Below are 15,503 nucleotides of genomic sequence, written 5' to 3'. Positions count from 1 at the left end.
CGGGCTCCCGCCGCGCAGGGCTCCGCGCAGCCTCCCGCTCGCAGCGTTCCCCCCGCAGCCGCCGGCTCCCCGCCCGCCCGCCAAGGTAAGCCGGGAGGCGCCGGCGCGGGGCCCCGACGGCGCGGCCGCGGGAAGCGCCGCGGGGAGCCCGCAGCCCCCGGGCCGCTCTGCCTCCGCGAGCCGCTCTCCTTGGGGCTGCTCAGCTCCTGAGGGGGACGGGCGGACGCGGCCTGGATGGGTTAAAATACTTGTTGATGCAGSTATGGGCCTTGTTTGCCCCCTTTGGTAGGGCTGACCTGGGCCAGAGCTTCGTTTCGCCCCAGGTGGTACCGGGCGAGCAGGAGATTGCAGGCTGAAAGGCAAAAGCTCCCYTAAAGCAGCCTGTTGCAGGAAGGATCCCGGGGGGGRAAAGGAGGGGAGAGCAGTGCCCTGCTTGCAGCTGGACTCTGGGAAAGGGAGTGTGGGTGCCAGGCCCGGCAGACCAAGTGGTCTGGAACAAGCACCCAGAAGCACCCCACGTGAAAATAGAAGGCTCTCAGTCCTAAACCAAACACATGGGAGATGGTGGGGTTGTGGCAAAACAGGCTGCCAAGGAACAGAGTTTACTTCCCTCTCCAGGTGGTGTATTTGGCCACCCAGTCTGGGGAAGGGGATGATGTGTCCCTTAAGGGTGAGGAGGCCTGTCCCACGCAACAACCTCGTGAAAGCCAAGGAAGCCTGACCTAAATGCAATCTCCACAAGCCTGGAGTGGTTTTTCAATCCCGTGTACCAAAAGAGAAGTTACTAACTCTGTTAGCTGGGAAGACGGACGTGGTGGGTAGAGCGTCTTAGGCAGAACATCCTCCAGCCTGGCTTCATGCGTTATTAGAGACCTGAATGCTGGGATACAGCATATGAACGAAACAGGCACGATGCCACCAAACGGGGCAGGCAGTTGGATTTGTGGAGACCCCTCCTCACCCTAGATTTCTCCAATTCTGTCATTAGTGTGGCTCCAACTTGACTCTAGAATTAACCCTCAAAACCTGCATTTTCAGACTTTGGGAGCCATTTTTCCTTTTTGGCTTTAGTTCCTTTCAGTGAGTTGCATGAAGACCGTATTTTGTCATCTGCCCCTAACTTGCCTCTAACGAATATCAGTTACACATATGACTGCACAACAGCAATGTAGATACAGTGTTTCCCAGATCCAGTTTAATACATCTGCTTTGTTACAGAGAAGTGTTCAGGCCCCAGTGCCTCAGTGGGCTGTGCTAGATGAGCTGCTTTACCTGTGCAGATTACTTCTTGTTGGCCTTTGCTAACTTCATAGATGTTTTTTCTAGAAACTTTGTAAAGAATGTGAAATTTGGGTAAAATCTTTCTGTTTAAAAAATAATTTGTTGCTTTTTTTTCTGAATCTGTTCTGTTTCTATTTTCCCCTGTGAGCTTTCAAATGAGAATATTACATTTAATTGCACCTCGTGCTTTGTGCAAGCATTACTTAAAAATGGAAATAATTTGATTTGAAATATGGGTTACAAAAGTCTGTGGGAGGTTTAATCAAAAGCATTACAGATATCTGAGTGATCCTTATTGTTTTATATTTTCAGAGAATTCTGATCCATCTGGGAACACATATAACTGGAAAAATGTACTATATRTGAAAGGGTATTTTTAATCATTCTCTGCATTTTTTTTTCCTTCTCCTTTAAGTACTACTTGTGGATACTGCAGACTTCTGCTCTTTGGAGGCAAATATGATTATGAAGGCTCAAAGTAATTGTTGAGTAGCTTGTGTTTTGATTGTTCTTGCTGGAATTTGTGGTTATTTGRTGCACAGTGTCTTCAAGTAGAGTGTGATGCCTTTTAAAGTGTTGATTTATTTCATTATCAAATGGATTTGTTCCAGCTTAGTTTGGTCTTTACAGTGTCTGATTCTTGCTGTACTTGAGCAATCTTTACCAGATCACAGACTGTAACTCACAAACCTATGAAGCAGGCTGTTAAAGTGTTTTTATTTGTTTGTTTAGATATATATAGCTTTAGAGGCTAACACATTTGGGAGTGTAGTAACTTGCACAGATGGGATAGCAATATGAACGAGAGCCTATTTGCATGTTGTAACAGCTTAACTCAGTACATGTGACCACAGCCTGAGATTTCTTAGGCAGTAAAGAATTTACCCAGTGTGCTAAGATTTTGCTTTTGCTGAGTTTCACCTTTGCTGTTATCAGAGAAGGAACTGATGTCTTACAGCAGAGAGGAACAAAAGGCAGAAAGCTTTTCCTCTCTTGCTCTGCAACATGTGGTGAGATGAGAGCTAGGACTTCAGGTAACCAACCTTCTAGGGATGGAAGGATCAGCAGCTGCATCTGTCTGACTCTACAAAATGTCCAAGCAAATTAGCTGTCCAGAGGCACACTGTATCCAGCGGCAACACTGTAAATCCCTTGAGGAGAAGAAGAGGGGTTGTGTTTCAGAGATAACATTACAGCTGAATTTGGATTTCCTGCATATTCTTCATATATCAGGGACTAAGGTCCTTTTTTGCTGCCTCTGCAAACCATGTGTGTTTTTCTTTGCCACAGATTTTTTTTTTAAATCCTTCATTTCAGCATATCTTGATTTATTTTATAGTATGTCTGTCTGACCTGTTGTGATGATGCCTGCACATTGTTGGTGCTTGATCTAGGGTGATAGTGAAAAAGACTGACTGGTAGTGTTTAAAGGCTTGTACAAAGAGCTTTTGTTTGCCTGAGACAGTATAAAAGCTTTAAGWTGTCTAATGCCAATGCTAATATATTGATATATGCAGACCTTCCAAAGCACTTCTCAGTCTCTATAGGCAAGATGCTCTTCACCCAACTTTATACATTTGCATTTTAGTTAGTCACCTGCTGTTCTGAGTCACGTTTGTAGTCTTCAGAGGTAGATAGGTGCTCCTAAAATTTGGTTCAGCAACCCAATTTTACACAAYTACTATCAATCATGCTCTCTAAAAATGCCTTTCTTTATTGACTAAACAGAGAGCCTGGAACAACCAGCTCAGATGATAGGAACTCATCTCTCTTTCCATGATTAGGAGTGATCCATGAWACAAATTGCTCTTTGAAAAGTTTTCCTTTTCATCCCACCTATTAATCCATGCCTACCCTAGACATTAATGGTATAGCTATGAGGGTGGAAGTTGGTATGCTGCATTGTGAAAGAAAGGAACTAGAATGCCTATTTTCTACTGAAGTTTCTCTAGGAAACTTTTGAGCATCTACATGAATACACCTAAATATCTGTCTCCCTCCCCTTCCCAATATTAATTTATAGTGTTGTTCCTGGACTGTGAATGAAAAAGAAACACAGATGGCTTTGATCTGACTTACAACTTTAATGTAGAAATTCACAAACTGGCTTGATAATGACTTTTCAAGAAGTTTAAATCTACCATTAATTTCAAAGCCTTTCTACCAGTAAAATGACCTGTTAGATCTGTGGCTGGCTAATTACTCTCATAATTTTTGCTACCAGAAGCCACATCAGATTGTTGACTGCACTGTTCCTTCTTGTTGAGCATTGATCCAGCACAACATGTATTTAGCCTCAAAAAAATTGGAGCTTAGGTTATCGGGTATCATTTGGGGGGATGGGTGCATTATGAATCCTAGAAGGAGATTCAGTATATTTGAATGGAAATTTTCTGTGATATTTTAATTAGAAATACAGAGATATTTTTTGATAAAAGTTTTGTACTAGATGCATCTTCTCAGTCCRTTTCCATATCCACTCCGGATATTTGCTTGTATTCTAAAGCAATGGATGTGGGCTACAAAGCATGACGTACAGCACTAATTCTAAMGGATGATACTCCCTGGGTGTCTGCTATTGCTGATGGGCAGACCCTGTGTGGCTGATATCATTAATAGTGGAAAGTTCTCAGCTGTCCTCAGATAGTCCAACCAACGTAATGAGGRAAAAAAAAGTGGAAACTTTATTGTCCTACACCTAGAAGGAGAGGGGCTGAATGCATGAAGGCCAGATCTGCTTCTAGCAGCATTGCCAGTCCATCAAGCACAGAGAGAACATGTAAGAGCCAAAATCTTAGAGGTGCTAAGTAGATGATTTTGCCTATAAAAATTAGAAATGACCTTCTGAATCCCTGGTTTTAGGACAACTAGCATGCTACCTAAAAGGCAGCTCACCAAGAGTGTAGGCAAGCTGCACAGGATCATCCAGCTGGCAGTTACCTGCTCCTACCCCGTCCATACTGGCAGCAAAAGAAAATTTGCAGGTCAGTGGCCTTTGCGGCCATTTTGGCACTCTCACTGCATCTTCGCCTCTCTCACTGCACATACTACAGACACATGATAGCTTTTGTCCTGCGCAGATGCACAGATTTTGATATGGGCTTTCCAACAGTACTAGAGTTCCCAGTTCTCCTCACTTGCTATGGGAGAATTCTGTTGAAGTACAGAAACAAGAAGGATGTATCAGCAGTGTGGCCCAAGAAGTGTTTTTGAAAGTTGATGTAGTTTCTGTCTCTGACTGCACATAAAAAATATCATTTAAATGACAGTCAAGTCTACATTACTGTTCTGCTCTGTRTTTTTGATGATATCTTAAATTTTGGAGATCTGCAGTAGACACGACTCAGAGGACCTGAGCAAGTGAGGGTACATGCTAAAAATGCGCATGTTGGTAGCAATCCCAAAGGCTGTTTTGGTCACAGCTTAGTTTTGTACTTTGYTGGCTACATCCTCATACCTGAGGGAAAGCCAGCAAACCTGATGTCTGAGAGAGCCAATATAAATGAGCCAGAAGTTCTGGGRGTTAGCCCTAAGAAGGGATTCAGCATGAAAGTAACTGCACTTTTGTCCACAGGGGCCTTGTTCTTGCCTGAAATTCAGCAATTCATATTTGTTACTAGATTGAGCTCCCTTGTCTCCCCTTTGCCATGCTGGAAGTGTTATTTCTTAYCAGATCAGAGAAGTTGTTCCTTCTCTGGTAAGGAAAAAGAGAGAGGCAATGGTGTTGCTTKCTCATGGAAAACCTTACGGAAGTGGAAGAACTATACTGGAAATGTCACAAGATGCTCCTCTTCTCTGTTGTGTTCTCCTCCCACGGCTGTCTCCTCTGTGGCAAAGCAGCCATACCAGTACAACAGCCCATCTGTGGGGACTCCAGGCTTCCGCCTTCTTTACAGATCTTCGTCTGACACCCACTGCTCGTATCTGTTTGTGATCTCTTGCATAATGTAGACTGAAAGAAACAGCTTTTCTAGGTGGAAAGATAATACAGGCCTTGAAATTATACCTTTACATTAATGTCTTTTCCTCTTTCAGTGTTCCTCCCCTACCATGAATGTCCTTCTTGACGTTTTATAGCAATAATAAGAACATCTGATTGTAAAAGATAAAGTAGTGAGTCAGAGCTTTTGCCTATGATTAGGACTAGAAATAAATTACTTGTGTGGGTAGACAGTGCCCTCATGGATCTTCATAGGGTATCTTGCACTTACCTCAGATGGCACGTTGTAGGAGGGAGAGAACAGATGAACCATTGATTATGCAACACAGCAGCTCCTGAACTTAAATTTTGTCCTATATCTTTTCATTTCTTTTTTCTCTTCCTAAATTTGTATAATTCTTTCCATTATCCCAAATTCATCATCTCTCTGTTCTAGTGGGAATAGGGAAGGGGAGAGGGAGTTTTTTCCCCTATTGTGGGTCCCTGTATTTCTTTTTCATCTATGTGCTTTCTTGACTATCTTTTTCTTCTGGTTACAGTCTATTAATGTAAGATCAATGAGCATTATGGATTCTGAAGCTAAATGTCAAAATCTTCATTTAACAGAGATCTGCAAGACACACTTATATTGCTCAGAGACTGAGGATAGGTGAATTCTGTGAATAGTTCAAAAGTAGCAATGAAAATTAAATACTTACAGGCTGCTTGATCCGTTCCAGGATGGAGAAAGGCTGACCTTTTTTTTCTGGGTTCAAAAATTGCTAGTAATTGTACCGTTCTCATTTGCTGGCAATCTTTAAATACAAGACAGTCTCTATTTGGTGTATGGGTTCTCTACAGCAACATTGGGTAACTGAAAGGCAGGAAGGAAAACATTACCCCAACATTAGCAAACTACAGATTATGGGAAGGAATGTGGAAAGAGATAGAACAAATTTGTGCTATTCAGAGTTGCRTTAGTCCACCATTCTGCTCTCCCAGCAGGGCAGGAGCYGGAGGAACCTAAGATTCTGACCCATGTTTTGTGGTCACTTGTATGACTGCAGCTGTTTATACCTGAGTAGAGCTGAATTAGGCAATTAACAGAATATATTTTTCTTCACTCTCYGTACTGAAAGCACAAAACAGATGAACCTTGTGGCGGGCAGCCACCAGGGGAAGGTAACACCACACAGCTGGTAGCTGATGAGCTGAATCTAGCTCAGGGAGACGCCCTAGAATTCAGCTTGCTGCCCTTTCCAGGAGAAGATAAGGTTGGGGAATGGAGAAACATCTCTTGTTCCTTTGTACCAGCAGTTTGGTGCATAATTGAGAGTTATTTCTTCTGCCACATCTGTGTTAAGATGTAAGACTGGAGACATATCTCCTTCTATTATTTCATATTATACAGAGAATTTGTTGTCTCTGTATGGTAAGAATGTCCCCAAACTGTTCCATAATTCAGTGACAAAGGAAAAACAAGATGACTGAGTCAGTAGCTATACAGTATTTCTGTAATGTTCTTAGGCCCACAGGCCAGATGGAAGCAGATTGTCTGCAGAGGGGATATGTAAGGAAGAACAGAAGTGGCACTGCTTTCTAGCTCCATGAAAGCAGTCCCCTTTGGGAGTTGACAGGATGTTCCAAAGTGAGATACTGAAAGAGAGACATTGCTCCTCAACTTTCTTCTCCCTGAGTTTGTGTCATAGCATAGGAGTTATTTCTTCCTCTTGCATAAAGTGCTTTTAGCTCACAGACCTCAGCTGCTGGGGTGGACTTGGGTCCCTTCTGCCCCGTGGGATGCATTTTCCAGGGATCAGACTCTGGGTTTGTACCTGGGAGAGTGATTCTGGGGATGAGCCTGGTGAATGAGTTGTGTCACCTACCCAACTTGAGGGCAGAATTCCTGTATGTTCACTTTCTGGAGCTGTCACAGAGGCTGCCTGTCACCAGTTATATGTTCTGCCTGTCCGGTCTCATCTTGCTTCCAGAGCTCCTCGATTACTCACTCCTCTGGCCCTGAGTAACTTCCTCCTTATGTACTGCAGATAAACTTTTAGGTAGTCTGTTATCCCTCTCTGTCTTTTTAACTGAGCTTGTGGGACCATTCAATATTCTCGCCAACCTGCCTCACCCTAAAAGCAGGACCCACAGCTACTTGGTGCATGGGGGCAAGGCATAGGCTGGGGGTGGCAGAAGTGATGGTTGCTGAGGCAGTGTCCCCTGAAGGATGGCCTGAGTCAGAGTCCCGTGATGCTCTGCAAACATGTACTAAATCTCTCTCTATTGCCAATGGAAAATCAAGTTCTCAAATATATCTGTGCAAGAAATTTTATATATATATGAGCATATATATATATATATATATATATATATATATGATGATGTTGTACCCCTGTTCAATTGTTGTATTCATATATCTCTGTCTCTGAGTCTCTGAGATACTGAAATTATCATTATCATTTTATAGCAAAACAAGGGTACAATACAACTGCTGTTATCATTGAAGTGCAGCAGTATTGTTTTCAGGTCTATGATGTCTGAGTCTTTTAGGCTAACAAAGACTCCCCCTAAATTCTGTCCTAAGCTACAGGATTATCCCTGTAATACGTGTGAATAACTGTGAATTTCAAAACAGCAAAAAGAGAACAAGCTTTTAAGAATATATAATTGTATTTATATATATATATATGTATATGTATATATATATATATATATATCCTAGTTATGAAAAAGAAGTAGTAGCTGTGAGTTTGCGATACTCTTATCTAAAGGTGTTTGTACTTATATCTGCATGTATGATTGCAGAGTTAGTAGAGTAGGAGTTTTGTAGGTTTAATTATCAAGTGTGCGTTTAGTCTTGCTAGAGTCCATATGAGCAATGGTGTGATACAGGGTAATAAGGCAACTTGAGTCAGAACTGGTTCTACCATGTATGTAAAAATATGTGTCTGGAGCAATAAATGGAAAATACTGTGAAGTGTTTTATATGGCATGGTCAGCTGAAGATGCTTCAGTGCCCTAAGTAAGCATTAAAGACTGWTTCTCTCACATTATGATCCTTATTCACCATTTTAATTTTAATCCAAAACCAAATAGCGTATTCTTAAACTAGTGAGGATAAAACCTTTGCGATTATATCACCCGCTTCCTGCAGCTCCTGCACTAAAACACTTCTGCAGCAGTGTTTTAGTATGTAGCTTTCTGTCCATCATGAGCAGGGTTATGACATGTCATACCCATCCCTGCATTAAATATTCAGTATAATTTAAGCTGCAGATAAACCAATAGTCACTGGCACACCAGACTTCCCAGAAGAAGAGGTGATATGAATGAGAAACTGCTTTCAGAGCTATCTCTGTGTGTGCAAGCTTTTTCTTAGAAAATGCCATGCTTATGAATGGTAGAATATTAGGGAAGGCAGCAATTCTGAGGTGATCTTCTTGCTGTTCATCTCTCCCTTTCAGAATATGACTTAGTACTATACCAGAGGAAAGTTAAATGATATCGGGTCATTTTATGTAGGTATAGTGAAAGAGAAAATTCAGAACATGCTAATTCCCAAATCTGATTGTGATTTTGAAGGCTGGCAGCAGCTGCCATTTGTACTTTGTCACTCTAAAACTTTCTTACCACCTCCTAGAATTAGTAACTAATTGGATTATTATTTTAGGCTACATTCCACAGAAATAGGTGTTTGCTTCTATTCCACTTCATAAAAAGTGACCTGCATGTCTGTTAGGAACTTTTTACTAGAGATGATACAACAGAAGGTTAAGCAACTTGCAGCCTGCCTCACTGAATTTTTTAAGAGACATTAAAGTTGTCACAGAAGTTTTTTTTCTAGACATGTATCTGTAAAATCATTGTAAGATTAGATCTGTTAGATTTGTTTCAAACTTGGGGTCAATTTGGCCAACAAGTTGTGTCCAATAGTGGTTGGCATCTCATGCTTCAGAAGAAGGTGTAAGAAATCCTATGCTGGGAGGTATGGTGTCTGTCATGAAAGCTTTACTCAATTCCCAGTTGACAGATCCTTCCCCCCCCCCTCCCGCCCCGAGTCCCTTCCTGAAATGTTTTGAAATACTAGCACTTAAAGCTGCAACTACTTGTATAAATAAACCAGCACTCCAGCTTGCTAGCTCATCAGTTTTGATGATGATTGTCACAGTTACATTCTGCACATTTCCCAGCAACAGATGTGAAAAGTTTCAGTTTCATTTGATATCCTGTATTTTTATATTATAAGCCAGGAAGAAGTGATGTCTCCAAAACCTTCCTCTAGGTTCTGATGCATTTTATTATCAAGCTACTTTCTCATTTGTTTCCTGTGAGAATTAGTTACCCTCTTTGCAGCTTCACTCGCTATGAAGGACCTTCCATGGCCCAATTATTTTCATCTCTCTTCCCAATTCTCCTCTTTTGCGCTCTCTGATAGGGGATGACCAACTGCATATGTGACCATTGGGCTACTGGTGGGTCTCTCCAASCATAAAAAGTTTCATTCCACTCCAAAAAGTGTTTAAGCATTATGTTAGCAGAAAGGTACAATGCTGGTGGTGGTGATCTGGATAGTCAAACAGCTTGTGTTCATTTTTGTGGCAGTGCTACTCTGGCCCTTTAACACTGTGGAGCAGGACTGGGAGATAAGATGTCCTTTAGATTTTTTTCATGGGGCAGGAGCTCTAACTCACATATTTTTATCCTTGCTTTTTGCATATGTCACATCTTAAGAATAATGACACCAATTTGAATTTAATGCATGTGTTTGTAACTCTTCTGAGAGGTCACTAAGTGGCCTGGGTCCTAATACTGTTCCTAGCAAGACCTCACGGTATGCCTGTTACTGATGCATTGCTGTTTCTCATTCCTTTTTGTTTCTAGCCCTTAGGCTGATTAAATTGCATCAACTCAACTGCGACTGAGTTGCAGAGATGGTAATCTCGTTTGTGATACCGTTGGGGTTTCCTGTTCGGTATTGCACAAGGCCTTGAAGCTTGTTTCCTGATCACAAGTGCAGAAGCCTTGGTACCACGTGACTTAGACCRCTCTTCCTGTTGAAAAGGACTAGCTTTTAGTAATGCTCGCAGAGGTATTCGAGGCTAACAGGTCAAACTCTTTTTAGTGTATTACCGTACTTGTTTTAAGCTACGTCATGTAGTCACCATGTCAGCTTTGTAGTAGTTTTTAAAGTATTTTTAAAGTAGGGTGAATTTTGTATCATTCTTTTAYGGCTCATTCTGTTAATTTACTGATTCTATCCTTTTTTTATGTCTCGTTCATAGACATAGCACTGCTGTCTTCTGTAAGTGTGCACATCACAAAACTTTCTTAATTTTTAAAAAAGCAAAATTCTAAGTGTTTTTGTTCTCTCTAGTACCTTAATAAATCAAGATATTTGTACTCATACAGAATCATGTGTTGGTGTTAATAGCAGAGTTCCCATTATAGATTTTCTCTGCATCTGCAGAATTCCTCTGGTATTGGGTGTGAGAGAACTTACTCCCAACTTCTTAGCCCATAGCTTGAGAAAAGGTACAGTTTTACATCTCCATTGAAAATAAAGAGTTTATCAGGAGTAAACACTGAGTTGCTGGAAAAATCCTATGTGAGTCTTGGTAAGTTTAGAAATGCAGTACCCCAGAGTATTGTGGGGCGATCTGGGGCTGTAGGACCAGTCCTTGTGAAAAGGAAGTGGCTGGAGGCTGAATGCGTGCAAGGAGGACTCAGCCACTCTATTTTAAAGAGAAGAATAAATATGTGTGCAGAAACATATTTTTTCATTGAGTGAGCTGAAATACAAAGATGCTAGAAGTACAAAGAATAGAATAAAATACAAGAATTCTTGTTATTCATAGACCTCTTAATTTAGAGTTAAATGATTTGTATCAGCAAAGAGGCTGCTAAGCCTGAAAGTGGGAAGGCAAAAAACCCCCAGATCTAGCAGATGTGGGGGACTTTTGGTAAATGAAGGGTGAATAAATGTACTAATGAGTCAAAATGCAATGAGTTGATATTTTTGTGTTTTAGAAACCTATGAAAGAGAATTTAATATGCATAAACTAAATACTGAGACTTGATGGTTAAAATAACCAGCTGAAGAGAGAAAATGCTCCCACCCTTTAGATGTATAGTATGAGAAATGTAGATATATTTGAAACAAGTTTTCTTGAGGAAATGAGAGCCTGATGAAGATTTAAGAATGTGAAATTTAGGGGGGAACAAAACATAAAGGAATACCTTTTCCTGTATTCATGGTGTTACTTCGGAAAGTGTTTCAAAAGTCTTTTGGAAGGCATTGTTTTGAAAGTCAGTCACTTTAAAAATAGGTTAAAAGTTTCACATATATGCCTTCACATGTGCCCCTCCTAAAAATTTTTATTCTTTACAACCACAATTTCCTCTTTTTGTTTTAGTTCTGATTTTTTTTTTCTGCTTAAATATCCTATGCCCATCACATGAAATTTATTATGAAAGTATTGTCATACTTACATATTTTTTTCATTTTTTATATAGTGACTTTAGGGGTTACTATTAGTAGTACTAGATACAGAAAAATCTTACAGAAAAAATACCCTTTAATGRTTATAGAGGTGGACTGAGTATGAAATTCAGTTTTCCTCTGGAGATTGGGCAAATCTTTTCCTCCTTTTGTTAGGAGTGGCRCACACATCTGCAGGTTTCACTTTGAGTTTCTGATTTGAATAATTTCAGGGCTATATGTAAAAGCCTGAAGAAAGAATTTGCCAGTCCAATAGACAGCACCATCTCTTAAATGGGATAATTTCCAGCTCCGTGCATTGTTTTTACCTATTTGTTCCTACTATGGCAATCAAAGGAAGAAAAATAGATATGAGGGTGGAGAGGAGTCGTGAGTAGAATGAACTGAAGAAGAGAGTGGATAAGACACTTTCCTGCAGTTGCACCTTTCGGAGGTTTATTTAACTGTCTTTTGAAAATAGCATTATTATTGGTAAGCATTTGCTAGCACTTGACAAAATCCTTGTTAAATTTTGAGGGTTCTCATGTTAGTTAAGACATCACTTAAAAATACTTTCTGCATGTGCTTTCATGATGAAGATGTTAACTTTGTCTTCCTAAAACCGATTTGTAAAAATTCAAGAGAAAAAKGTAGATATCACAGAAAGAATGCTTCAGTGACAGCTTTACTTTATCAGTCATCATGATGGATGTCTCTATACTTCATTCTSAGAACATGTATTCAGGCCTTTTCCCTTTCCCCATGTGYTTAAGGTCTCAAAAACCCTAATATTAAATGTCATTTATATGCATTGATAAGGAAAAGTTAGCAGTGACTACTCAGCTCCAATGTTACAGTGGAAATTCTTACAGAATTATTTCCGTGCTGCTTTTTTGTATGATTACACTATTTTTCAGTCATGAATCAAAGATAACTGAAGGGTCATAAAATCATATAATGGCAAAGAAAGCAGCTTTATATTTATTAGAACCTGTAAAAGTCACGTAATTTGGGTAAACTGATGTGTCATCCAATATTCGGTGCTCTTGCTTTTTTCTTCCCTAACTACTAGAGCGGTTAGTCTTTTGGATTTTTTTTCTTTCTTTTTCCAATATTCTCTTTTCAAGTGGGGTTTGCTTTCTGCTGGGGTTTTCAGGAAGCTCTTGTCAAGTCAGGAATGTCGCTGAAGCCTTTTTCTGGTGTTGTGAGGTTTAGTGGCGTTTATCAGTTAACTATGGGATTGTTAGGTGACGCAAGATGCTCTGTAAAATGAAAAGCAGGAAGATTGAAGAACAGGGTACTTGCTGGTCTTCTCTTCTTCCCAGGCTTGGCAACTGTGGGAGTTATCCCTGTCCTCAGTTGATTGCATTTTGGCATTTGTTGGCCCTGATCCTGTAAGGTAACCTGTAAGGTAATCCTGTAAGGCAAACCCAGGGAATCCATAGGACTACTTACGCGTTTAAAATTTGACCATGCTTGAACTTGTTATGTGATCACTACTAGAATTTTCTCAATCCCTTGCAGACTTGTGCTTTTGAAGAAGATGGTATTTGTAGCGCTCATCTTCAGCACCRTTCCACACTGGACACTTTTTTACACTACTTCCCTCCCTGGAGAGGAGCAAATTCATGAGAAGGGGGAAGCGGAGTGTTAGAGAAGCCGTGTCTCCATGGCAGTGTCGTCTGGTGCTGCCCTCACACCCCCATTCCTGCGGCAGGAGTCCCCAGTGAGCGTCCCGCGAGGCTTGGACGTGCTCTCCTTGCCTCAGGGCTCTCCCTCAGATGCCCTGAGGTTAGGCAAGAAGCAAGTTCTCAGAGTGCGCTAGTATTTGGCAGAACTTAGGGGAAAATACTGAGACAGAAAACAGTCATATACTTAATCGTAACCAGTTGCTGCGCTAGATAACACCCAATAAGCTCTTGTTCTCTCAGTTGTTTAAGCCAGAGAAAGCAAGCTTTCAGGACAAAACACCTGGGAGTTTCTCAGCCTTAAACTTTGTTTCCCTTTCCATTTCTCACTAGCAAGATATTTTTAAGATGTTTAAAATACATCCATCATTTATTAGCTAATGACTTCCTATGAAACGTAAATAATAAAAGGGCTGAAGTTGTTGGAACTCATCGTGAGCGTAGAGCCCCAGCGTGTGTTCAAGCATATACAGGACTGAGATTCAGATCTGTTATTAGTTATTCCTGCGCTGTACAAGGAGTTTTCTTCTCAAATTATTGCAAGTCAGGAGCAGTTGTTTTAAATTTAACTGGGAAAGCATTGTAAAAGAGCACTGTATATTCTCTGCTTTTAAGTGTTGCTGGCTTTGAAATGAATTTGTGATGATTCTGTGTGGGTTCCTCCTTTTTAGATGGAGCAAACGTGTGATGATATTGATGAAATGTTCAGCAATTTACTTGGAGAAATGGACATGCTGACCCAGGTAAGTACTTTTATTTATTTATTTATTTATTCTTTTTTTTCCCCTAGTAAATTAGAAAAGTAGTTGTTAGACATTAGAGAAAAGAGACAGCCTTTCTGCAGTTTTCATATTTTTTCACTAAATAAATACAGATAAATTATACATACAACTGAATTTCTCTATTTGGCATTTAAAATGAGAGGCATGAAAAACAAGGTGATATCATTGCAGGTTAGATGATGAAAGAGAGCTAACTGCTTCTGAAAGATACTTTTTCCAAAAAATACCAAATGAGCAACTTAAATTCTGTTTAGACTCAACCACAAGAAGTTGAAATATTCAGTCAAACAGGAAGAGTTTGAGTCTGCAATTTCACATATGAACATTTTGCATGCATGGGTGAATGAGGTGTAGCCTGTGTGTCAAATGTAAACTTTGGACATGAAAACGTTTATTCTTATATAAAATATATGTATCTGGCAAGAAACCTCATCTTTAGATATGCCAAAATATTAAGTTACAGCCAGGGTAACATTCAAGAATTTATAGAGATATTATTGCCAGTGCAGAATACACTCTTGAGAGGAAACAATAAAAGATCATGAGCCCTTTTCTAAATCAACAGTCCTGGAATATTTCCTCTAAAATCTGATAAGGAGAATGTGTAGTTCTAAACTACAAACTCAATAAATTTGTGGTATTTTAACATATGCCTATTTGAWATGCCTAAGCTGTTGTTTTGGATTCTGTGTGTGTTTGCTTGCAGCCTCTGTTTTAGGGAGTCTTTCCTCTCGGTAAATCCTCATGCCTGCCAAATTAAAGGCCAATAATTCTGAGCCACAGAATAGGAATTTTGCTTAAACCATGTGAGCGTCAAGATATCATATGATAGTCGTAGCTATCAAACCATAGTACTTAGCCGCCCGTTGCCTTCTGACTTCTTAATGTTTTTTTTATAACCATGTGTTTACAGTTACATATACATATACAAACACACACATATACACATACATACATACATAYATATATATATACACACACATACATATGTATGTGTGGGTGTGTACCTACACATATCCCAAGGCTGCTGTTAATCCCCCTGCTCTCTGCAGTGCTGGCCTCACCTCTCCCCTCGGCACTGGAGGGGAGAAGGAGACAGTGCATATCTGAAAGCCTGAAAACTCTTTCTGTCGACAGACTTGCATCTTTTAATTCCTTTAGCCTTGATTTCCTAAACCAGTCTGTAGATAGTTTTTCACACTTTCTTCCCCATCCTGGTTTTCTGTTCCTAAAGTGAGTGTAAATGACAGAAACACACAGAAATTCCCTTTCATTGCATGAAAAGGCAGAAAACTAAATGCAGAACAGGAATCAGGGTTTTCTGCTATTTTTAAGTCATTTTTTTTAACTTA

General features: G+C 40.2%; 1 protein-coding gene across 1 annotated transcript in view; it reads left to right on the top strand.

Moving 5' to 3' along the window:
* The first annotated feature begins 6 nt into the window (after window positions 1-6).
* APBB1IP (amyloid beta precursor protein binding family B member 1 interacting protein) overlaps window positions 7-15,503 on the top strand; it is a 62,518-nt gene continuing 47,021 nt past the window's right edge. Inside the window, exons 1-2 of the mRNA XM_085318303.1 lie at window positions 7-85; window positions 14,041-14,112. Coding sequence (XP_085174429.1) covers window positions 14,041-14,112 — 72 coding nt within the window. The 5' untranslated portion in view covers window positions 7-85. The remainder of the gene's footprint in view (window positions 86-14,040; window positions 14,113-15,503) is intronic.

Source organism: Rhea americana, unplaced genomic scaffold (genome assembly GCF_003343005.1).
Source record: "Rhea americana isolate MKP2758 unplaced genomic scaffold, rheAme1 scaffold_53, whole genome shotgun sequence".
NCBI lineage: Eukaryota > Metazoa > Chordata > Aves > Rheiformes > Rheidae > Rhea > Rhea americana.
This window is presented reverse-complemented; position numbering and strand designations above follow the sequence as displayed.